General features: G+C 50.1%; 1 protein-coding gene across 10 annotated transcripts; it reads right to left on the minus strand.

Moving 5' to 3' along the window:
* Positions 1-1267: 1267 nt before the first annotated feature.
* Flywch1 (FLYWCH-type zinc finger 1) lies at positions 1268-20991 on the minus strand. 10 transcript variants are annotated; one of them, XM_063269299.1, is made up of 11 exons: positions 20792-20990; positions 19362-19459; positions 18159-18310; positions 13942-14018; positions 12503-12860; positions 11709-12125; positions 10230-10688; positions 9749-10012; positions 5656-5919; positions 4657-4986; positions 1272-2325 (listed from the first exon to the last, which is right to left on the minus strand). In XM_063269299.1, exons 5-11 carry the CDS (start codon positions 12753-12755, stop codon positions 2309-2311), a joined length of 2004 nt encoding a protein of 667 aa, XP_063125369.1. In that variant the 5' UTR covers positions 12756-12860; positions 13942-14018; positions 18159-18310; positions 19362-19459; positions 20792-20990; the 3' UTR covers positions 1272-2308. The 10 variants fall into 10 exon arrangements, with proteins under 10 accessions (NP_001385721.1, XP_063125369.1, XP_063125375.1 ...); XM_063269305.1 differs by lacking the exon at positions 18159-18310 and having other exon boundaries at positions 19362-19455; XM_063269301.1 differs by lacking the exon at positions 18159-18310.
* Between the last annotated feature and the right edge of the window lie 4388 nt (positions 20992-25379).

Consider the following 25379-nt stretch of genomic DNA (forward strand, 5'->3'; position numbering starts at 1 on the left):
TATATAATAAATGAATAAATCTTAAAAAAAAAAAAGAGCACTGACTGCTGTTCCAGAGGTCCTGAGTTCAAGCCCCAGCACCCGGTTACATGGTAGCTCACAACCACCCGTAATGGGATCTGATGCCCTCTTCTGGTGTGTCTGAAACTACAGTGTACTCACATACATTAAATAAATAAATATATCTTTAATACACTCCTTTTCAGCAGGAGCACCTGCTATGGTCAGGTAGGTTACACTGAGTCTATTAGAATCCTCCTGAATAAGAACAGAAGATTGGTCTCCCGAGAGTACTGGATAGCTTTTGGCCTTCCAGAGCAAGAGACTCTAGGCTGAGGCAGGTGGAGGAAGGCCTAAAGCCTGTGGTATCCCAAGTGGGCCCTGGAAACATCCTAAGTACATCTCTGGTATCTGGTCCTTAAGTCAGGTAATCATACCTGACACACCCAGCCGGGGAGAGAACTCCATGGCAGGAACTGTGGAATCTGCATTGGCAGGTTGAGGCACAAGTAGGTATGGGAGCTGCTCCTGTCACAGGGCGAGTAGCTGGGCCCCAGGTGAGCTGGAAGCAGAGGGATGAGGATGTATTAAATCCCCCGTTGCTGGGAGGTGGTGGCACATCTTTAACCCCAGCACTCCGGAGGCAGAGGTGGGTGGGTCTCAGTTGTAGGCCAGGCTGGTCTGCAGAGTGAGTTTCAGGACTACCAAGAGGTATTACTTACACAGAGAAGCCAGGTCTCGAAAAACCAAACCCAACCCCACTGTTGAGTTTTTGCTTGAAATCCTCTCTTCTCTACCTACCCAGTGCTGAGGTTGCGGACGTGTACACAGGAGTGCTGGGATTCTGACTCAGGTACTTTACTGAGCCGTTTCTGCAGCTCCCAGACCCTCTCTGACTGGAGACAGATCTCAGGTGGAGGCCCAGGATGACTGGCACTCAGAGCTGGGTAACAGCTAAGATGAAAAGTGGGGGTTACCTGCCCAGAAGGTATCCAGGGTCTCCAGAGGCAAACCTGGCCTTTGCTTGGGTATCACTTCCATTTGGAGCTCACTGTAACTCATTCCCATGAGCTCAAAAGAACTCAAGCTGAGGGCTAGCCTTCTCTGTGGCTGGGAATAGAGCCTCAGCAGGTCCCCTCCAAGTCTTGATCTAGGCCAAGCAAACACCACTGCCCAGGATTTACCAACCCCCCATGATGTCCCCAGCATTTGGCAGAGACGACGTGTGGTTTTGTGGCAGCACAGACAATTACTGACACACAGCAGCTCTGTACCGTGAGACTACATAGGGTTTATTGAGGGAAGCAGATGAGCAGAAGCCAGTGGTAGGCACCAGGCCATTACTATCCCACAGGGGTGGCTGCTCCATGGCTTGCTTGCTAAGGGAGAGGAGCATGCAGCTCTGAGACAGGGTGAGGACAGCTCTGGCCAGGGGCAGCACACAGGAGATTCTGCATTCCCAGGGACACTAGAATGCCACTGCTAACATGGCTCCTTAGTCCTGCTAGCCTCTTCTACAGGAGGTGGGCTTGATGCCACCTACTGACCTTGTGTATCATGTGACACTAGGTGGGCAACTCTCGGTGGTGCTGCTGCCACCAGAGCATGCCTACCTGGTGTCACCTCCTCCTGACCTCTGGGCTGGCGCCCAAGAACTGTGGACATAGGTTTAAGGTAGCAAAGAACACAGGATGCAAAGTCGGCCAGGAAGGTACAGCGAAGCCTTCAGCCTGGCCTGCTCTGCCACGGTCAGGGCTGGATGTGCCTTAGTAAGCAGCAAGTGACAAAAGACCAGGAAGGCCTCACACCTGTCCCTAAAAGATAACAAAACAAAACCCTGCTATGACTTGCACTGTCTTCAGAGAGTGGCAGGAAGTCCCCGTACATATCCTGACTTGGGATGACTTCCATTTTGCTGAAGTTCATGCTCACTCGCACAGGGTCACACCCCACTGGAAAGCTCAGACAGCATGCTCTGAAAGCAGATGGTGCTGAGGCCTGGACAGCAGAGTGGGCAGAGGTCTATCAGTCCACACACACTTCTCCACAGCTCAGGTCACGGTGAGAGCAGCATGGGGCAGGCCTGCAGGCCACCCATCCGGCTTGGTTACCACCCAAAGTCCAAGCGCTCCTCCGGGGAGACCTCTGAGGAAATGTGACGGTCCTGGGTGTTTGGAAGAGTGGAAAGAGTTGTCACCAAGCGCATCTGAATGGATGGGAACGCCTGTGTGGATGGGAAGCATCTGGGGTGCCCGCTGCTCCTCTGTTGTTCCAGAGAAGATACTGCAGCAGGACTGGCTGATCGGTTTTAGCTCTTTGATTTTCCTGATGACAGAGAAAGGTGCATCATTACAAAGGTTTGTTTAAGCCAGGCATGGTGGTAATTTCAGCACCCAGGAGGCAGAGGCAGGTGGATCTCTGTGAGTTTGAGGCCAGCCTGGTCTACAGAATGAGTTCTAGTATAGCCAGGGCTACACAGAGAAACCCTGTCTCAAAATACAAACAAAACACTAAAGGTAATATTTGCGGTCTGAGTTATTTTGGGGTTTGTGTGTGTGTGATCGACTGTATCTCACTATACAGCTGAGGCAGGCTTGGAACCGACCATGTGGCCCAGGGGGGCAGGCCTTCAGCACATCTCGGCCTCTGTGGTGCTAGGTCTGCAGGTATGCTCCAGTTCTTCCTCAGCAAAGGTAAAATCAGTTCCCTGTGCCTGGAGGCTGTCCTGAGAGCCAGCAGACTTGTAGATCACCCCTAAACAGCTTTTGGGGTCACAATGATAGGATTGGCTGGGCTGGGTAATTCTGACTCACTGAAGCTAGGGAGCATCACCAGGACCACAGTCAATTTAAGGAGGAGCCACTCCCAAGACGGCTCCTGCTCTGATCCCTTCTTACATCACTGCTGTAACTTGGATCGCTCCTGGAACAGTTTTGTGACTCTGGGCATTAAATGCAGGGTCTCACACTTCCTAGGCAGGTCTTCTCCCACTGAACTTCCACTTCCTCTCCCTGTACTTCATTAAATAAATCATTGAAGTTGTTTTCATACACACAATAGCCTGTGGTTATTTTATTTATTTATTAAGACAAGGTCTTTCTATGTTGACCAGACTGGCTTTGAACTCATAGAAATCTGCCTGCCTCTCCCTTTGTGGTGATGGGATTAAAATCCTATGCCACTATACCTAGTTCACTACTGTAGTTTAGATTTCTATTTATATGTCTATCTATATGCTACATGTGCCCTCAGAGGCCGGAAGAGGGTAATGGATCCCGGCAAGTGGAGTTACAGATGCTCGTGGGTGCCATGACATGGACTGGGATCCCAAACTGAGTCGTCCATTAGAGCGGCAAGCTCTTCGAGCCACCGTGCCATCTCTCCAGCCCCACGATTCTTTTTTTATTCTTTCCGGTGATACCACCTTTCTCCCCTGTCACTGTTTTAAATGTTTACTTTTACTTTACACGTATGGGTACTTTGTCTTCACAGCACATGTCTGCCTCCCGGACGCTGAGCTGGAGTTACAGCCAGTTGTGAGCCGTCATGTGGGTGTGGGAACCAAATCTGGGTCCTCCGTGAGAGCAGCAAGTGCTCTTAACCCTGAGCCGTCTCTCCAGCCCCAGTACATGCTTTCTTGACCAGGAATCGAATCCAGGCCATGTTGGTAAGAGCACACACATCTGCAATCTTAGCACCTGTGAATCAGAATTCAAGAATGTCCTAAGGGGACTGGAGAGATGGCTCAGTGGTGAAGAGCACTTGCTGCTCTCACAGAGGACCTGGGTTCAGTTCCCAGCACCCGTGTGGCAGCTCACAACCGTCTGTAACTTAAATTCCAGGGGCTCCAAGTCCCTCTGCTGGACTCCATAGGTACCAGGTACATATATGCAGGCAAACACTCAGAACAGAAGCAGATCTTTGAAATGGAGAGATACACATATGTGGCCAGGTGGTGGCGATGCACACCTTTAACCCCAGCACTCAGGAGGCAGAAGTCTACAGAGCGAGTTTCAGGAAAGCCAGGGCTGCACACAGAAACCTTGTCTCGAAAAAAGAAAACAGATTGTTCTAAAATATATTGTCAGTTTAATGCCAGACTCTGTGTGTGTGTGTGTGTGTGTGTGTGTGTGTGTGTGTGTGTGTGTGTGTGTGTATAGTTTCAAAATAACAGCACATTTGTTTATAAGGTAATCTTTTTTTCCCTCTATTTTTAGCTTTTTTCAAGACTCTGCTTTCTGGAACTTGCTCTATAGACCAGATTGGACTTGAACTCAGAAATCTGTCTGCCTCTGCCTCCCAAGTGCTGGGATTAATGGCATGAGCCACCATCACTTGGTGCAAACTTAATTTTCAATGAAATGAAATTATTTGCAAACTTTATGTGTGTGGCACCTGTATTCGAATGCACAACATTATTTGCATTCTTCTGGGGGTAGTCTATATTTTTCATCAGACCTTTCAAGAGACAACAACCTCTAAGCATTGAGCTGTTTCGGAATAAAAGAGAAAGATGGGTTTGGAAAGAGAGCTGGGTGAAGGTCCAGAGAGAAGGAGGTACGGTTTCACATCAACAGGAAGGGAGCAGGAGAAATGAGAGGTAAAGATTCTAGAAAAGCAGAAGTTAGGCAAAGGCCCTGGTCACCCAGTGTATACCTTTCTTCTTCTTCTTCTTCTTTTTCTTCTTGGCTGCACTGGGGGCCTTCTCCCTCTCCCGGGCCTTCTCCCTCTCCCGGGCCTTCTCCCTCTCCCGCTGCCTCAGGGCCTCCAGGCCAGCCAGGTCAGGGGAATGGCAGTGGCTTCGCATCACCATGACCCGACGGCCCTGGGTAATGGCGCGGCTGCGGCAGCCCAGCCGAGCCTGGTCCCGGCACATCCAGTACACCTTCTCGCCGGCGGCCTTCTCCTTCCTGTACAGGAAGGACTCGTACACCAGGAAGCGGCCTCCAAGGGATGTCTGCAGGAACTCCAGCGGCTGCACGGGCTCTGTAAGGCAGAGGGACCTGTAAGTGAGCCCCACTGGAGCCCCAGCCTTTGGCAACAGGGGACGTGGCCTCTCTCTGCACACTGTACTCCCAGGAGGATCTACTCCCTTTGCCTACTCCTCAGGGCTCTGGGGACTAATGATCAGACATGGCCCTGGCACTCTCTAGTACGAACGTACGTGCTTTCCTTTCCAGGGCTCCAGCGCTGCCTGGGCTATCCCTGGAGCTCTGCTAGAAGGCTCACCAGACCCTATGCTTGCTGGGGTCTCCCTGACAGAGGTGTCATCTGGTATTTGTACCGGGGGCCTGTCATTCCCCTGTCCACCAGCTGGCCACAAAGCCATTCTCAAAGTTTTTAACGATGCTAAAGTCAAAGGTCACGTGACATTGGGGGTGTGGCCAGAGAGAGCATGTGCAAACAGAAGCTGGAGCAGAACAGGCCCAGGGAGAAGACAATAAGGAAGATAGCTCCAGACGGGATTGGGGCGAGGGTGCACTCCTGCTGACTGACAGCCATATCGCCCCTGGCCCACCACCCCTATTTTTTCTAGAGCTAGGGTCTCTTGGCAACAGCAATCAATCACATGGTAAAATTGGTACCTAAAGCACAGATCCTGGAAAGGGGCTGGGGTGCTACAGGGCAATGAGAAGCCACACTCCCTCCACATACCTGGGCCTTCCCAGTGGGTCAGGTTAGGGAAGTTCTCCCTCTGCCGCAGGGCTTCCAGGCCACCCATGTCTGGTGGGTGGCAGTGCCTGCGCATGACCATCACCCGCTGGCCCTGGGTGATGGCGCGGCTGCGGCAACCCATGCGTGCCTGGTCCCGGCAAGTCCAGTACACCTTATCGCCGGTCGCTTTCTCCCGCCTGTAGAGGAAGGACTCGTACACCAGGAAGCTGCCCCCCAGAGGGGTCTTCAGGAACTCAGGCCCTTCTGTATAGAAACAAAAGAATCAGGGAAGGGTATGGGAGCTAAACCTAGCCTTGTGTGGGAAATGTTTCCATTTCATAGCCAAGAACACCCTGCTCACAGTGAGATAGCCCTGTGTCTTCAAACCCCATAGTACCCTCAGGGACCAGCGTCTGCTTGACCTGAGGCTGGAGACTGGCTAGGCCAGGCCCTGCTGGTGATGATAATTGAGGAAGGAAGTGGGTTTTGTTTGCTCTTTTGTACCAGGTGCCCTCCAGACTAGCAAGCAGGTCTCCATAGCCTCAAGAGTGAGCTGGGGTCGAAGCAGGTCAGAGCTGAAGAGGGGAGTTTTGAATCCCAGACTTAAGGCCTGTTCGTGTATTTAGGCTGGGTGTAGGCTTGAGCTGTGGGGGAAGGAGGAGCCTGAAGGACAGCCTGGCCTTGTCCATAGGACCCTCTTACCCCTGCCTCTTGTCCTTTGACCAGGTACGAGGGCTGCTGTGGTGGTTTTAATAAAAATGGCTGCCATAGGCTCATAGACTTAAAAGCTTGGTCACCAGAGAGTGGCACTATTAGGAAGGATTGGGGGTGTGGCCTTGTTGGGTTTTGAGGTTTCAGGAGCTCAAGCTAGACTCTTTCTCTTCCTGTTGCCTGTAGATTTAAACGTAGAACATTCAACTACTTCTCCAGCACCATGTCTCTCTGTGTGCCCCCATGTTCCTAGCCAGGACAATAATGAACTAAACTCTAACTGTAAGCCAGCTCCAATTAAATGCTGTTTTTTATAAGAGTTACCATGGTTACAGCATCTATTCATGCCAAAAGAACACCGACTAAGGCAGAGTTGGTACCATGGACTCATGTATTGCACTGACAGTCTGTTGTGGTAAAAATAAAAAGGGCACGACCGGTTCCTGTACACCTCCGGTTCTCTAGTTCCACCTCCAGTGGGCCACTGGAGCTAGTGTTAATTTATCTCAGCGCTCCACGATACTCCCAAGTACTTTCTAATCTGATGTCATTCCAATGAGGCACCCTGTCAGGTCACCCTGCCCTCACTCACAGCTCTCTTGGCTGGTTTCCACCACGCCAGGCATACACATCCCAAATCTGTGGGGGGCCCGGTGCATCCTGCCACCATACACTTTTTTTTTCCCCTTTTCTTTTTTTTGGAGCTGGGGACCGAACCCAGGGCCTTGCGCTTGCTAGGCAAGCGCTCTACCACTGAGCTAAATCCCCAACCCCGCCACCATACACTCTTGAACTCAAGTCGCCACATGAAAGAATACATCACACAATATATCTATCCTCTGATCCAATTGATGAGATATAACTTGCCCATCTAGACAACACAAAATCCTTAAACACCCATCCCTTAAGAATAGTCATAACAACCTGTAATATGCGCAGAGAAGAATCTTAACATCTGCCGCCATGTTCTCTCAGCTGCCTCCTCTCCTCCCTCGCTCTGGCCTCCTCTGCCTCTCTAAAACTTTTCTCCTGCCCATCCTCCCTTCTCATCCAATGACAGGCCTCCTTCTGTCCTGTCCTGCCTTCATCTGCATAATGTCATCAACCTACAACAGTCCTGACCACGCTGCTTGTTGGTGGGAAGTGGACCTTGGGACCGTGCATAAGGAAAGCATGGGCCATGCTGGTAGAAACACGGAAGTCAGTGACAGACTAGGGATGACAGAAGCTGAGGAACAGCCCTGAGAAGCTGAGGGCTTCAGTAGAGGCATCTGACTCTGGAGCTCCTAGAAAGGTGGGGAAGGAGGCCAGGAGGTGAGGGCCACCTGCAGAGCAAAGCCTCCGGGAGGGAGGGAGGCCGGGAGGACAGCAGACTTCAAACGGAGGAGACTAAGCCTGTGGCTGTGGGGAGTGGTCCACCTCTTTCCACAGTGGAGAAGCCCTGAGATTAGAATGCTTGTCAGGAAAGCCCTGGAGAGCCGGCAATTAAGCAGCTAAGAGCACAGGCTGCTCTTCTGGAGGACTCGGGTTCAGTTCCCAGCACCCACGCTCACAACCATCTGTAACTCCAGTCCCAGGGGGTCTGATGCCCTCTTCTGGTCTCGACAGGTACCAGGCACAGAGTCTGTGGACACCAGGCACACAGAGGGTACATACACATGCATACAGACAAAACAGCTATACACATGAACATTAAAAGAAAAAAATGGTTTTCGGGAAATAAAAATGGTGCAGTACAGCAGCAGAATCAGCAGAGGCAGTGGGGCTGTAAACTGGTAAGGATGTAGCAAAGTAGCCTGGTGCTCTCTCACAGCCACACTGCCTAGCAAGGGTACAGGGAAATTACCAACAGCTTCAAATGAGCAGGGTCTCAAATGGCTTCTCCAAGACGAGAGGCTCAAGGACCTCCCAAACCAAAAGAGAGGAGGGGACCAAAATAAATAAATTAATTAATTAATTAAAAAAATCCCAGAGACAGGGCATCTGGTCAAGGGAATCCAGGTGATAGCCAGGCCTGGCTTATCCCCAGGCAAGGTCGCAGCAGGGCCAGCTAGCTTTGGGGCTGCCTGTTGATGTGATGTAGGCAGCAGAGAGGGATGGGGCAGTGATGGCTCCTAGAAGAGTCTGCTAGACAGTGGAAGAGTGCGCAGGGAGGAGAGGGCACACAGGGAGGAGGGAGGGTATAGGGAGGAGGGATGTGCAGGAGGAGTTCCAGCTCAGGAGGGCAGAGCTTGGGAAGATCAAACGGCAGCTATGATATCAAGATAGTCAAGAAAATCACAGCGCCTGCTACTAAGGCTGTTGGTTCAATCACCAGAGAGAAGGGAGAACTGACGCCTACACATTATCCAATACATGCATGCCATAGTGTGCATGTGGGAGCGCACACACACACACACACACACACACACACACACACACACACAGAGGCAGATCTCTGTGAACTGGAGGCCATCCAGGGCTACATAATTGAGACCCTGCTTCAAAATACGAAACAAAGGGCTGGAGCGATGGCTCAGTGATTAAGAGCACTGGCTGCTTCTCCAGAAGTCCTGATTCAATTCCCAGAAACCACATGGTGGCTCACAATCATCTGTAATGAGATCTGGTGCCCTCTTCTGGCCTTCAGGCATACATGTAGGCAGAATGCTGCATACAGAATAAATAAATCTAAAAACAACAACAAACCATAAAACAACAACCAAAAAATAAACAAAAAGTCCAAAACCTACTAAAAAAATATAGCAAGGCTAAATTATTTCCTCTGGCTGTAAGTCAAGGAAATTGGAAAATGGATAAATAGAATGTATGGGCTGGGAGTGAGGGCCAGGCCAGGCATCGCCATCTCTCTGTGCCATAGAAACAGGACAAAAAGGAAGTGAGGATGATGAAGTAACTCAGGACGCTGAACACTACAGGCCTGGAAGCCTGGTGAGCACAGGCTGATGGTGAGCACAGGCTGAGGAGCTGAGTGCCGGCCTGCTGTGACACTTTCTGGACAGCTGGACATCTGAGTGGGCAAAGCTAGGATTCCGGCATGCAGGTGTCCAACAGACCAAGCTGGAGAGACTCGGCTCTCCCAGCTCCCAGACCGTGACATTGCCCTGTGGCTCTGCACTGTAGGACCCACACTTGGCAGCCCCTACTGATAAACTCCTAAAGTGTCAGAGGCCGGGAGATCAGGTGTCAGGTGCAGGCCTGGAAGACCAGGTAGGCAGCTGAGGAGAAGCCTGGGAGAGCCACACTGCAAGAGTCATACCCAGATGGGCACAAGGAGTGGGAGGAGCACAGAAGAGAGGACTGTGACTTCCAGATATTTATACAAGGAAGGAGGACAGGATGTGCATAACAAGAGAAAAAGCTACAGGGTCTCCCCAGGTACCTGGGCCATCCCACTGAGCAGGGCCTGGGCGTTTCTGCCGCTGCCTCAGAGTCTCCAATCCTAACAGGTCAGGTGGGTGACAGTGGCCTCGCATCACAGTCACCTGCCTGCCCTGGGTGATGGCCCGGCTGCGGCAGCCCATGCGTGCCTGGTCCCGGCAAGTCCAGTACACCTTCTCTCCGGCCACTTTTTCCCGTCTGTAGAGGAAGGACTCGTACACCAGGAAGTTGCCCCCCAGAGGGGTCTTCAGGAACTCTGGGCCTTCTGCAGGGAATAGCAAAGGCAGTTGGAGGTGGGAGCAGAGGATGCATATTAAGAAAGCACGTGTGTGTGTGTGTGTGTGTGTGTGTGTGTGTGTGTGTGTGTGCGCGCGCGCCCGTGGTAGTGAGGGATATATAGGTAGGTTGAGAAGGCTGGCTACCCCCCCTCCCAAACTGAGACTACCAACTCTGGCCAGCAAGTCCCCCAACATAAGACTCACTGGGGTCCACATCCTGGTCCTCCTCCTCGGGGGATTCCTGCAAGGGTTCCTGCTGCTTCTTTGCTCGTTTCCTGGACCTGGATCTACTGAGAGTCAGTGTGCCTGGCCCTCTGCGGTAGAACAGGCTGTCCACCCCTTGCAGCAGTGTGTCTTCAATGTCATCACAATCCTCCAGGTCCCCAGCCCCAATCCGCCTTGCCTGTATCTTCTTTATGGTCTTCTCCTGCTGCCGCCGGGCCTGCAAGCCTTCCATGTCAGGTGAGTGGCAGTGGCTGCGCATCACCGTCACGCGCTGGCCCTGGGTGATGGCACGGCTGCGGCAGCCATGGACCGCATGTTCCCGGCAGGTCCAGTACACCTTGCTTCCTACTGTCTTCTCCCGCTTGTAGAGGAAGGACTGGTGCACCAGGAAGGTCCCCCCGTAGCAGGTCTTCAGGAACTCAAGAGGCCGATACCGTACTGGAGAAAGGACCCAGGAAAGTCACTACACCTGGGACAAGAGTGCAGGGGTTCCACGAGGAACCTCCATGTGCTTTCCTCCCAAATGTTGGCATATTTCCCTGAGCTGGGCATGTGTGAAGCCCAAACCATTCCCACCAGGCTACCCAAGAGGAACAAGGGTTCCTTCTCCAGGTCAATGAGATTCAGTTCACAGTTCACACCACCATGGGAGGGGCCAAGCAGGGCTCTGATTCAGCAGATTGTGTTCTGGGTCACTCTTGTCCATATTTCTCTAGGGTTTGTCTAAAATTTTGTGTCTAGTTTTGTGTTTTACCGTGTGTAGAATTAGACCCAAGGCTTCCAGCATGCTGGGCAAGTGCTCTGTCACCAAGTAACACCCCTCGCCCCTCCTTTTCAATAATGTAGACACACCGTCAAATCCTCTTAACAGAAGCTCACTGGAAGAAGCTCCCCTCCCACCAGTGCAGCCGCCCAGACCCTCAGATCCTGTGGGTGAGGAGACACTGAGCCGCCTGGAAACCACCCCACCCACTCCACGCAGGCCCCCTCTCACCTAGCCAGGCAATGCAGAATATGACAGGGTTTTCATCAACCCACAAGCTCTACAACAGTCCAAGTTGCCACAACCACTTCAGGCACAAGCTCCAGAGACCCCAGACTTCATGGGAATTCTGAGGCTGCAGCCCTTTACCTGTGCGAGTGGGACTGGAATTTGAACCTGGGACTCAAGGCCAAACCTTGCACCTGGGAACCCTGCCCAAACTTTATTCCAGAACCACAAAAGCCTGCCCATTGATATACAGAATTCTGGGCCCCATACCGGGTTCTGTTACAACAGAAAACTTGAAAGGCCCAGGATCCCCAGACACAGAGTTGTCTGACCTATGGTGACATGAATGTGTTTATATTTTTGACTGAGCACTTTTTGAGAACCCATTTGAAACCCCACATTTTTCTTTGGGCATGAAGACTCTAAGGATTCTTTCCTACCCCTGTGAGGGGAGGATGTGTACTCACCCACTCCTGGGGTGGGGCGTTTCTTGGGAGGCAGGCTCTGCAGTGCCAGGGAGCGGTACCCCTGCTCCTCCTCTGGGGTTTCGATGCTTGGCTGAGGGGTGGGTTCCGGCTCCACAGGGTACAGCCACAAGCTCACCCCATCTCCTTGGCCTTCAGTGCCCGAGCTGGGCAGCTTTTCCTTCTGGCGCCTTTTCTTTCCCAGGCCTTCCTTTTCAGGTGGGTGACAATGGTCCCGCATCTCTGTGACTCGAAAGCCACGAGTGATGGCCCGGCCCCGGCAGCCCAGCTCTGAGTGCTGGCGGCATTTCCAGTACACCTTGTCCCCCACGGCCTTCTCCTGCTTGTAAAGGAACGACTTGTGCACCAGAAGGCGGCTCCCAGATGGGGTCTTCAGGAACTCCAGGGGCTGGGGGGCAACTGGGGGCATGAAGAGTCGGGATTAGCTTCTCTAGAGCAAGGCTCAAGGTCAGGGCCCTGGGGATGGGACTCGGAATAGGTCAGGGCACTGTGGGCAGAATGCTTTATTGGGCTCCTAGCTGCCAGGCAAGCCCAGGTTCATAGATGCTCTTGTGATAAGGGGAGGATTTAAGGAGTTTGAGAATTCTGCGTATAGCTGCAGTTCTTATGAGCCTGGGGGAAAGGGCCTGGTGCCCAGGACACTGAACGTGCTTAGAGTCTAAGAGGCTCCACTGGAAGGAGGAGTGGGGTATCCAGTCCCCTGGGGTATGGAAGGAGGTAGGTATGCAAGTTGACAGATTTGACGGAGCCAGGATGGCAGGGCCGGGGAATCTCACCTGCATCTACCCTACTACGTTTCCGGTGAATTATCCGTCCCTGCTTCTTGGCCGGCAAGGCCTGGAGGGTGTTGTTAGGTAGGGTGGTGGTGCTGGACGTCTCCTGGGACATGACATCTGTCGGCTTGGGTTTCTCCTTGTCCCTGGCCGGGACCAGACTAGAGGACTCTTGAGGTTTCCGAGCTCCACGGGATGGCTCCTGGCCAGCTCTCAGGCTCTCACCCTCCTGCTCACTGGGCTCAGGCAGGGGCATCCTGGGACCGAGAGCATGGCCCTCAAGGCCACCTTCAGCCCTCTGGCAAATGGGTCTCTCCTCTTCCTCCTCCTAGGCCAGAATGTGAGACTCAGAGCCTCGGTCCTAGGACAAGAGCCAAAGCAGTCAGTGGAGGCCCCTGGGCCTGGGGTTCTAACAAACGGACCAGGGATGGAGCCTGGGGGACATGGAACTTGCTTGGTGCCCTGGGGCTGAGAGGCTGCAGAGGGAAGGGACCAGCAGGAGCCCTGAGCCAATGCACTATCAGTGCCTTTCCTGACAGCCCCATCCAAACCTCCCTGTACAGCAGTGAACACTGCCCAGTAAGTGCCTCTCCAGGGCTGCTGCTGCTGCCGCCATACTAAGTTACTGAGCTTCTACCTTAGAAGCCCCAGCAATGTCCAGCACAGACCCCTTCCTTCCAGCATCAGTACTACATGGTGACCATCTAATAGGATAAGTAAGGACAGAGGTACTGACATGCCTGAGAATGAAGAGGCCAAAATCCCACTGTGCCTGCTCAGATGCCTAGGTGCCTACCTGGGCTGTCTTTGGTCTTGTGCCCTTTACCTCAATGCTGGGCACCTGTCACGAAGAACCCAGGTCAGTGAGTCCTGGTACTCTGCGTGTCAGAGGGCTGACGCCTAGCCCAGGAAAATGTGACCCTCTGGGCTCACACAGCTTAACGTCTGACCTGCCCTGGAAGCCTCAGCTCAGCCAGAGTGACCTTGCAATTACTGTTGCTGGTGTTGCCCTGGCTGGCCAGGCCTCCAGTCTGGACAAAGACGGTCAGATCTGGAGTAGCAGCCCAGGGTGGGCTGACCTTCCTGTATCTCCTGAGTAATATGGAGTTAACAAGGCATCTCACGGGCTGGAGAGATGGCTCAGCGGTTAAGAGCACCCGACTGCTCTTCCAGAGGTCATGAGTTCAATTCCCAGCAACCACATGGTGGCTCACAACCATCTGTAAAGAGATCTGATGCCCTCTTCTGGTGTATCTGAAGACAGCTACAGTGTACTTATATATAATAAATAAATAAATCTTTAAAAACAAAACAAAAAAAAACAAAAAAAACAAAAAAAACCAAGGCATCTCACCTTTTAGGAGAGCCATTAAACAAGATTGTAGCACACCAGTTTTAGATTCTCTACTTTAAAAAAAAAAAAAAACCTTAGTGTTACACACCTTTAATTCCAGCATTCAGGAGGCAGAGGCATTCAAATCTCTGAGTTCCAGGCTAGCCACGACTACATAGTGATACCCTATTTAAAAGAAAAATTAAAGATTTATTGTTATTAATTATTGGGGGGATTTTTGCTTGTTTTTGAGACAGGTCTTATTATATATTTCTGGCTGTCATGGAACTATGCAGATCAGGCTGGCCTTGAACTCAAGATCAACCTGCCTCTGCCTCCCTAGTATTGGGATTTAAGGCTATGCCACTATGCCCAGCAAATTAAGATTTAACTTGTGCGTGTGTTCTCGTGTGATCAGATTCCCTGGAACTCTAGTCTCAGGTAGTTGTGACCCACTGATTTGGGTGTAAGGAACCAAATTTCTGTATTGTGAAGAGCATTTTATCGCTCTTAACCACCAAGTCATCTCCAGTCGTATTTATTCATTTTACAGGGTACCAGCCTGTGTTATGATCCCAAGTCCTTCCACTCAGGTGTACAGGCAACTAGATATGGCGAATCACACGGGAATGACCAACCCTAGCAAACACCTGGAGTTCCATCACACATGAACAAGGAATCCTACCCTCACATGTAAAGGACAAACAACAACAACAAAGAAACAAAAACAAAGACAGGTGAAGAGAGAACGAATGGGCTAGGTGGTGGCACACGCCTTTAGCTCCAGCACTGGGGAGGCAAAGGCAGGTGGATCTCTGAGTTCAAGGCCAGCCTGGTCTACAGAGCAAGTTCCAGGACAGCCAGGGCTACATAGAGAACCCATCTCGCAAAACTGAAAACAGTATAAATATGCATGAGTGTGGCATATAGGCCAAGTGGGGTCTGAGGGCACCAACCAGGGCTGAGGAGGGAGAGCAGGAAGGAAGTGTTTAACTGGGATGGGGGATACATAATGCACACATGCCCATGAAACATGATTAATAATGGTTTCAATGGTTAAGTTTCATACCGTGTTTCACCACACATCCAAGAACCACCTGTCGTATCCCATTTCCCTCCCATCACAGGCAAACAAGATTCATAATTTCTGAATAACTGGTTATGTTCCCCCCGCCCTGCCCCCATGGAGAATTTCACAGTTCTGAAGGAGCTGGGAGATCGAGTTTAGTGTCTAAGTGCTTGTTCTCCAGGTGTGAGGCCCTGGTTCTATCCCCAAATACAACACCTGGGGTTTTTTCCTTTTGTTTTGTTTTTAGTTCGTTTGTTTTTGGGTTTTGTTTGGGGGGGGGTGGAGACAGGGTCACTCTACAGCCTGTCCTGGAACTCCTATACAAACCAGGCTAGCCTCGAATTCACAGAGATCCTCCTGCCTCTGCCTCCCCAATGTTGAGATTAAAGGCATGCAATACCATGCTTGGCTTCATTAATACCCTCAGTGACAGAGGCCAGTAAGAAAAAAAATCAGTCACTGGGCAGTGATGGCCACACCTTTGATCTCAAGAGACAGAGGCAGGCAGATCTCTAAGGGTTTGAGGCCAACCTGATCTACAAAGCAAGTTCGAGGACAACCAGGGGTGGTACACAGAGAAACCCTCTCTGAGGTGTAGGGGAAAGAAAAGAAAAATCAGGGGCTAGAGAGATGGCTCAGCGGTTAAGAGCACCGACTGCTGTTCCAGAGGTCCTGAGTTCAATTCCCAGCAACCACATGGTGACTCACAACCATCTGTAATGGGATCTGATGTCCTCTTCTGGTGTGTCTGAAGACAATGACAGTGTACTCGAGACAGTGACAGTGTACTCATATAAATAAAAATCTTAAAAAAGGGGGCTGGAGAGATGGCTCAGTGATTAAGAGCACCGACTGTTCTTCCTGAGGTCCTGAGTTCAAATCCCAGCAACCACATGGTGGCTCACAACCATCTGTAGTGAGATCTGATGCCCTCTTCTGGTGTGTCTGAAGGCAGCTACAGTGTACTCATATACAATAAAATAAAATCTTTAAAAGAAAAAGTTTGCATATTTAAAAAAAAATCTTAAAAAAAAATAAGAAAATCAGTCTCTCAGGATTTGTTCATATAAACAAAGAGAGTGGGCCAAGGGGCTGGAGAGATGGCTCAGTGGTTAAGAGCACTGACTGTTCTTCGAGAGGTCCTGAGTTCAATTCCCAGCTCCCAGCAAGCACATGGTGGCTCACAACATCTATAATGGGATCTGACATCCTCTTCTGGTGTGTCTAAAGACAGCAACAGTACTCACATAAAATAAATCTTAAAAAATTAAAATAAACACACCAATGGGGTTTAGGGATGGAGTTCAGCTGGAATGCTTGCCTGATGACAGGAAAGCCACTCTTAAGCCCAGACCCAAACAAATCGAATGATGACAGAGTTCACTCCGGAGATTGAGGCCAGCCTGGGCTACATAATCAGATCTTATCAAATAGAAATCAGGACCAGAGAGATAGTTTGGCAGGTGAAAGCTCTAACTGCCGGAAACCACATAAAAGCAGAACTGATCCCAGAGCTGTCTTCCAACCTCCATGCAAGTGTCATGTTATGAGACCCTCTCTCCCATCACACAAACACAATAAAAAATAAAAACCAGATAGAGAGTGTAAGATGTTGGCATTCATGTTGGTGGGGATGTGGGTGTTCTCTAATGCTGTGTGGGTTTGGTCTGTTTACCTTTGTGTCTGTGTGTGAGTATATACACACATGCTTGAATGTAAGTGTGGGCAAGCGCATCATGGCGTGCATGTGGAGGCCCAACAACCACCTCGGTGTCAGTGTCTCCTTCACCTCATTTGAGGTAGGACTTCTCACTACTGTGAAGGAAATGCCAGTGAGCTCATGTGTGAAGAGTCCTGAGCTCCTCCTGCCTCCCGCCTCACCACAGGGTTGGGATTACAGATGCTTGAGATGCCGCACCCACTCTAAGTGAACGCTATGATACAAACCCTCGTCCTCACGCTTGCATGGCTGGAGCCTGACCACCTGGAACATGTCTCCAACCCCATTTCAATTTAAAAAACAAACTAAATTACCTTTTATTTATTGCCTGTGTGCATGTGTGCATACATTTGCTTATGTGTGACGGCACAGCGCACAAAGGTCAAAGGGGATGCCACGGGCAATTCTTTTTTTTTTTCCCCCCCCCCCCCGGAGCTGGGGACCGAACCCAGGGCCTTGCGCTTCCTAGGCAAGCGCTGTACCACTGAGCTAAATCCCAACTCTGTCGGGCAATTCTTTACGGCTGGAGAGAGTCTGGCTATCTAACCAGGCCCTCGGCTAAGCAGCAAGCCTTTATCTGCTGAACATCAGTATTTATTGGTTTAGGATTACTACTATTTTCTGTTTTGAGACCAGGTCTCATTTTACAGATCATGCTGTCTGGAACTCAAGGAGAGCTGCCCAGGCTGGCATCAAATGCATTAACTGGCTGTGACTGGTCCTGAATGCCTGCTCCTCCTTTCTCTGTCTCCAAGTGCGGAGAAGGAAGGACTGCAGATGTGCCGCTGTGCTCTGCCTTGTACAGTTTCCTTTGCCTGATGACTTAGGCTTTAATATGCTCATTTTGTAACACCGACCTCTCACTCATAAAGACTGTGAAGAAAACAGTGGTTTCAGGTCAGACAGATGTGAACAGGGCACCCAGAGTCTAAAGTTTGCCGTTTTCCCTCCTACCTCTCCTCCTTCAGCACTCAGGTCACAGCGCTGGGTGACTATGGCACTCCCTTGCCTGCTCCGACATGTGGCCGTGCTGGTGGTCACAGCTGCTCAGGGCACAGCAAGAAGCCCTGCAATATTCGAATTTGCCAGTGCCTTTCAGACATAACTAGGTCCAATCCCTAATGACTGACTAAAGCCTGAAAGTCAGATGCCTCTCTTGTCAGCTAACAGCAGAGCAACAGTTAACTTCACATGGGAGATAAACTGTACTGCCAAGCTCCTCGCTGGACAGGAAGCCTGGGGTCATGCTCCAAACCCTTTCTGGCTAATCTCACTTGCAAAGTAGGAAAAGCGGTGAACGGGAGATGGCTTGGTGGGTAAGGGTACTCGCCGGGGCTGGAGAGATGGCTCAGTGGTTAAGAGCACTGACTGCTCTTCCAGAGGTCCTGAGTTTAATTCCCAGCAACCACATGGTGGCTCACAACCATCTGTAATGGGATCTGATGCCCTCTTCTGGTGTGTCTGAAGACAGCGACAGTGTACTTATATATAATAAATGAATAAATCTTTAAAAAAAAAAAAAAGAAAGAGTACTCACTGTACAGGTGTGAGGAGCGGAGTTCAGTTCCCCAGCACCGATGGAAAATCGGGTCACATGCCTGTCTATAACTCCAGACTTGGGGTGCACAGCCAGGCAGATCTCAGGAACTTGCTGCCACCCAACACTGCTGAAATTGTGAGCTTCAGGCTCTGTGAGAGAGTCTGTCTCGTAAAATAGGATGGGAGACCCACTCCTGGCTTCTTCCTCTGACCCCTTCCCCCAGTAGCAAATGATATACTGCAAGTGAGATTCACCCACAAACATAAATCGTTTCACAACGATTCTTCACCCAAGCTCAACATGGTCCTGAGCTAAGGAAGACGGAGGTTCTGTTGTTTATTGTTAAAACGAAGTCCTGAGGACAGCTGTGGTAGCATATTCCTTTAATCCCAGCAATGTGGATTAAAGAGAGGCAGAAGGATCTCTATTAGAGGCTAGCCTGGTTTATCAGGGAGTTCCAGGCTTGTCAGGGCAGCACAGTGAGACCCTTCCACAACCAACCAATAAACAATAACAAAAACAAAACAAAACAAACAAACAAACCACTTTACTGAGTGCAAACAAACACCCCAAACAACTCCCTCCTGAGGCAAGCATGGTGGGCCACACCTATAATCCCAGCTACAGAGAGTCTGAGGTAGGAGGCTACCTGAGTCTGGGATCTCAAGATTATTTTAAACAACACAGCACAATCTTGGCCTCAAAACTTTCAATTAGAATTTTTAAAAAGTGAGAAATGTCCTATATGATTTCAGTGGCTCCTCTCCTAACAGCCTCTTCCGTGAGTAGGCGTAGGCAGAGCACTGTACTTGGTTAATAGACGCTGTGGTTACATCACAGACTGGACACAGTAGTATTCAGCTTCCTTCCATTACATCCTGGCAGTCTGTGTGCAGGCATCAGTCCCGGGACAGGAGAAGGTGGTAACAATCTCCAGACCTCTTACTGTGGACTTTCACAAGCTCTGCACTGGTGACATTCTAGACCTGATCTGATTTCACTGTGATGGGAGGGCAGGGTACGATGTTTGTTGGCACCTTTGCCCTTTATGAACTAAATAAAATCCACTACCAAGTCACTGTGGAACCAATACTCCTGGGTGTTTTCTGGTGGTGGCGAGGGATGGGACAGTGAATGGAGGATACTGTTCCAAGGCAATTTAGCAACGCAGAGACTGCAGCAGGACGTGGTGGTACCTACCTTTAATCCTGGCACTCAGGAGGCAGGGGGTGGAAGATCTCTGTGATCGTGAGGCCCACCCAAGGCCCACAGATCAGGGCTACATAGAAAAGCCCTATCTTGAAACAAACAAACAAACAAACAAAAAGGAATAAGGCAGAGAACGACAAACAGCCTCTGTGTGAATGTACACACACACACACACACACACACTCACACACTCACACAAACACACACACACACACACACACACACACACACAGAACAATAAGGAAAACCCACACCAGACATGGGAAGCCAACTGGTATATTTTCCCAATCCTCCTAGATCAGAATCTTGGCTAGATGGACTCCTTTACCTAGCCTGATATACCTCTGTATGTGATCACAACCGTCTTCCGTCTGCTTTCCTGTAATGAAGGGCTTCCTTCCTCACTGCCTCTCTCTTCCACCCAGCTAGATCTAGACCATGCTCTGATGCTCTTCACCTCTGACCACTCCAATTCTTTCCAAGAGTACTGACAACCTGACAAGTTACTCTTCTTAACAATTAAGCTTCACATCCCTCCCCCTGCAAAAAGCCATCTTCATCTGCATCGGTGAGCATATATTATCAGCTCTCCCCTGCTTCATATGCTGTTTTTTTTCCCCCACGTCAGACTAGTGGCACTTGGAAGAACAATGAGGTAAACATATGTGATTCATACCAGAAATCTAAACCAAGCCCAGTAACGGTAAGGACCCTGGAAATCAGAGAAGTTAAAAACAAAACAAAACCACCACCACAACAAAAGGAACTTTCATTGGAATGGTTATCTGATTGTAGGGTAAGGAGTAAAGGAGGGTTTAAAGCTGTCAGATAAACTAGGTCTAGAATCAACGGGGTTAACAAGTCAGTCATTTGGAATGGAATGGAACGGAACAGAAAAGAATGAATTAGAACAGAGCCTGAATAGATCTGCGTCATGTGAGACTGGTACGCGGCTCTCTTTAAACTTGTGATTCACGAATCTATCTTCAGGCACAGAATATATACATAAAACATATTTCTCAGTCTAGAATGCGTCACAAAGTTTGAAAGCCATAATGGACAATCTATAGGCTGAACTAGGAGGGATAACAACCGGCAAAAAAAGTGCAAGGTCACTGGGACCTGCAGCCGCCAAGGATGGGCCGCGACGGAGGACAGAGCCGGATGGACACGCACTTGGTAGGGTGGACACAGTCCAAGGAAGATGGGCGTATGTGTGGTCCCGGATTTAGGGGTGTTAAGAACCGTACAGGGGTCGGGTGGGCTGATAGATCAGGTAGAAAGGAGGCGCACAAGGAAGCGCCCCAAGTCCGGGCTGCAGAGCTGGGGCCCCTCCCCAGCACCGGGTGCGACCCTAGGTTAGTCGGACCAGGCATCGCTTCGCTGGCCCGACCCTCCCGCCCGTAGGGGCCCGTCCTCACCGACGGCAGCGGGCCCTGCCTCTCCGGCGGCTGAGCCACCCGGTCCTTCGTGTAAATGTCCGCTAATGGAGGCGCCGGCCTAGCAGCCGGTGCTGCTCTAAGAACCACGACCCCGCCGCCCGCTCCCGCCGCCAACTGCCCCCTGGGGAGCGAGCCCGTGCCCGCGCGCGCGCGCGCGCCCCCGCGAGACACTGGCTTGGAAAGCCTAGACACTACGAGCGAGCATGCGCGGCAGAGGCGGGGAGCCATTCCTGAGGCGGATACCATTTCTCCGGGTCTTCTTTGCGCAGTGTCAACCTGACACCCTAACCAATCAGAATCAGGGGCGGGTCTAATAACACGAAGAAGGCCGGACAACTCCAGGTCGTGCTACTGCATCCGGGGGGCGGGGCGACAGGTGAATTTGTTTTAGGGATGCAGGCTGGGTGTCATCACTGAAAGGATGCCGGCGGTGTTGATAGCGAGAACAGGACCTTTTACAGGATTTGACTGCATTCTTACGAAGTTGCAGTGTTGGCTTAAGTGCGTCTTTAGGCCTGTGACCTTCAGAACTTTCTTTTTTACGTTTTAAATTTTGTATTTTATTTATTTTATTTTTTTGAGACAGGGTTTCTCTGGGTAGCCCTGGCTGTCCTGGAATACTCTCTATAGACCAGGCTGTCCTCGAACTCAGAGATCAGCCTGGCTCTGCCTCCCCAACACTGAGGAGTACTGGGATCAAAGGCGTGTACCACCACCGCCCAGTCGTCTTCATTCCTTTCTTTTTTATTTTTTAAAAGACATACGTCTGGGGGTTGGGGATTTAGCTCAGTGGTAGAGCGCTTGCCTAGCAAGCGCAAGGCCCTGGGTTCGGTCCTCAACTCCGAAAAAAAAGAAAAAAAACATACATCTGAAATTTTAAATATATTTTTTTGTGTGTGTCTGTCTGCATGTGTATCTGTACACCATGTACATGTCTAGTGCCTATACAGGCCAAAACATGTGGGGGGCATAGGATCCCCTGGAACTGGAGTTACCCTGAGTTGTGAACCACCATGTGGGTGCTAGACATCAAACCCGGGTCCTTTGGAAGAGCAGCCCAATGGTCTTCATAACTGAGCCATCTCTCCAGTTCCCAAGAACATTCTTATGTAGCACATTGAAGCCCTTAAAGATCCTCCACTCCCAACCCAGGACAATCTGAGATTTGAAACACTGACAGTAGCTGAGCACAAGTTTAAATAAGAATCCAGGAACTGGATGTGCATGGCACAAATGAAACGGAAGCAGGAGAATCAGGAATTCAAGTCCATCCTCAGCTACATAGTGAATGCAAGGCAAGCCTGGGCTACATCAGAACTGGGTCTTAAAAATAACAGGCCTTGCGGTCCCCAGCTCCAAAAAAAGAAAAAAAAAAAAAACACTATGGGTGACCAAGTAAGAGAAAGTAAAGGGTTTTCCTCCCAGAAATCTAAAAGCTAAAAAACAGGAGAAAAAAAAAAAACTGGCGAAGCCTGCTGTAGAGAGGTGAACCTGTAATCTCAGCATTGTGGAGACAGAGGCAGGAGAATGAGGCCATCCTGAGCTACACAGTGAGTCCTGGGAAGCTGATACTACGTAGAACGTCTCCAATGTTAGAAAGATGGCTTAGGCAGTGGTTCTCAACCTTCCTAATGCTGGGACCCCTTAATACAGTTCCTCATACTGTGGTGACACCCAACCATAAGATTATTTTCGTTGTTACTTCGCAACTGTAATATTGCTATTTATGGACCATAATGTAAATACTTTTTGGAGACAGAGGTTTGTCAAGGGGGTTGTGACCCACAGGTTGAGAAACACTGCCTTAGAGGTTCTCAACACTTAAATTGCTCTCGCAGAGACCAAAATTCTAGGGAATCTGACACCCTCTTTTGTCCTCCTCTAGAATCAGGCATGTACATGTTATTGACACATGCATGCAGGCAAATGCTCATACATATGAAATAACCTGCCTCCAATAACTAATTAATAAGTAAATATATAGACAGATAGACAGACAGACAGATCTTTGAAAACAAACAAAACTGAGTGTGGTGGCTACATCTGCAATCCCAGCCCTTAAGGATTTTAAGACAACCTTAAAAACAGTAAGGGCAGTGATAATTTGGCCAGGTATGATGGTCCACACTTGGGCTCCTAGCTACTTGGGAGGTTAAGGAATAATAATCAGGAGTTCAAGGACACAAAGAGCCCTAATTTAAAAGCCAAATCTTAAGAATAGGCATGGCGATTGCTCACCTGCAATCCTAGTATTAAGGAGGCAGAGGCAGAAGGATTGCTCCCACAGGGAGGGTGTTCTGCCTTGTACCTCTTTTCCTGCTTTTAACACTGCTGAGAAGTCCTGGGATTAGCCGATTTTCACATTTGCCTTGCTGTCCCTTCACCTCAGAGTTGATGAAACACCAGCTTCAGGCAACACAGGCCTACTGCTACCCACACGTCTATTCCACACGTGAGGAGAAGCTATAAACCCTCTGCAGTTTGGTAATCTCCAATCTGGGCTCTCAGCTCTCCTTCCCGTGTACTGTGTGCTCCTTATGGTCTCCACACTGGGAAATTCAGTAGCCCAAGTAGACAGAGATCCCTTCCCTGGTAGTGTTGATTTATGTGGTGTGGGAACGGGGCAGGAAATGGGGGCAATAAATCTAATATACCATACGGTGCGAGAAGCCACGTGCACTTAAGGAGCCCTTGCTCCCGCAGTCTGCAGCGCAGAAGTGAATGAGAATAGTCCAGGACCGCACTCCAGGGGGCGCTCACAACCCACACACCTTAGAGATGCTGGTCTGGCGCGAGCGAGCGCCCCCATCTGTGTGGTAGCCAGAAACAACTGTGAGATAGAGTCTCTGGGATGGCGATATAGGAGTATTGGATAGAGCCGGTCACTCTAGCCCATAGGCTACATACAGAGGCTGGAGGAAAACAGACATTTTCACACAAAGGAAAGGGTAGCCTTGTTCCCTTCTGACCCCTCTTCTCCCGTGCTTCCCTCTAGTCATTCACCCAACTCTGTTGTTCTCAGGCCTCCTCTGTGTGTGTGTGTGTGTGTGTGTGTGTGTGTGTGTGTGTGTGTGTGTGTGCATGTGTGTGCAGGGATCCTTCTGTCTATGAAGTCTGGGGTTATAGGGCCCCACCACAGCACCATATTTTGGTTTTTTTTTTTTTAAAGCATGGATGCTAGAAATCCTGTCCTCACAATTGAGCAGCAGAAGCATTTACTAACTGAGCCAGGTCCTTTCCCCCACCACTTCAGTCTCCTAAATACTGGAATAAAGGGATAACTACCACACCCTGCCCAGGTCCAGTTACCAACTGACAAAACCAGACGACTACTAGCATACAACGAAAGAGAAACCACAGTGGGTTCTATTCTAAAGAGCATTGGGACAAAACAGCTAGCTTCCAGGATTGGAACAGAATAGCGATATTACAAACAATAGCCCTTGTGGGGTGGAGCAACCACTCTGTGGTTAGGAGCACTGACCCAGGGCAAAATTAATAAATTAATAAAGGATTCTTAAAAATTAAAAAAAAAAACCAGCCCTGTAAAAATAATACACCAAAATGGCAGGAGAAAAATGCGCCAACTCTCTGTTTCTGAGGCAGTCAGTTCTGAAGATACGTTTGGAAGATAGGGCTTCTGCATCCTACATTGAAAAAGATAACATTTTTCATACTCAGGAGTGGTTTTCAAAGAATAAGGACTGTGAGTAAAAGAGCTGGAGTCCAAAGCCTTCACCCTTTAAGTCTCTGGGAGTTCCCAACTTGGGGATTAGAAAGCAACTGTGCTTTCCTTTCTCTCCAGTCCCCGTGTGTGCATGTGTGCTCATGTGTGTGCGTGCGTGTGTGTGCGTGTGTGTGTGTGCGTGTGTGTGTGTGCGTGTGTGTGTTTGTTTTGCACTCTTGTTAGGGGCTCACACTGTGTGTGTGATCTCTTGGGTAGCCTTGCACTCTTGTGAGGATTCTGTGCAGATCCTTGACAAAAGTCAGGTGCAACTCATCCTTCCTCAGTGGTGCCTATAGGAGGGAGGCTGGGGCTCTGTGCCAGGTCAGAAAGGACAGTGGCTCACGGCAACCTTGGAGGATTCAGCTAGAGGAACTCTGAGGCCTCTTGTGGAGGGAAGGGTCAGGTCAGGCAGGAAATCAGGTTGTCCTGGGTCCAGGGAAGGAGCTCTCAGTGCCCCATTTCAGCAACACAAAGACAAAGACTAGGGAACCACTCTGAGTTATGTCAATAGCTCATTTTCCAGCCCAAGGGAGTGCGACCACGAGGCTAGGAGTTGGAGGCCTCAAGAGAGACTGCACCAGGTCTAATGGTCAGGCCAGGCGAGTCTGGGATAGGAAGGGACGTCAGAGAGGAAATTTCCAGAGTGGTGGGGTCAGAGCTGAGCATCAAAGACCCAAAGTTCTGCTTTATACCTACCTCAGCCTAGCAGTGGTGTCGAATGCTGACAGTCCTTGAAGTTGGAAGGCAGAGGCAGGCGGATCTGAGTTCGAGGCCAGCCTGGCCTACAGAGAGATTTCTTTGAATGAGAAATCCTATCTGGAAAAACAAAAACAAAAACTA

This window comes from Rattus norvegicus, chromosome 10 (genome assembly GCF_036323735.1).
Source record: "Rattus norvegicus strain BN/NHsdMcwi chromosome 10, GRCr8, whole genome shotgun sequence".
NCBI classification, from domain to species: Eukaryota; Metazoa; Chordata; class Mammalia; order Rodentia; family Muridae; genus Rattus; species Rattus norvegicus.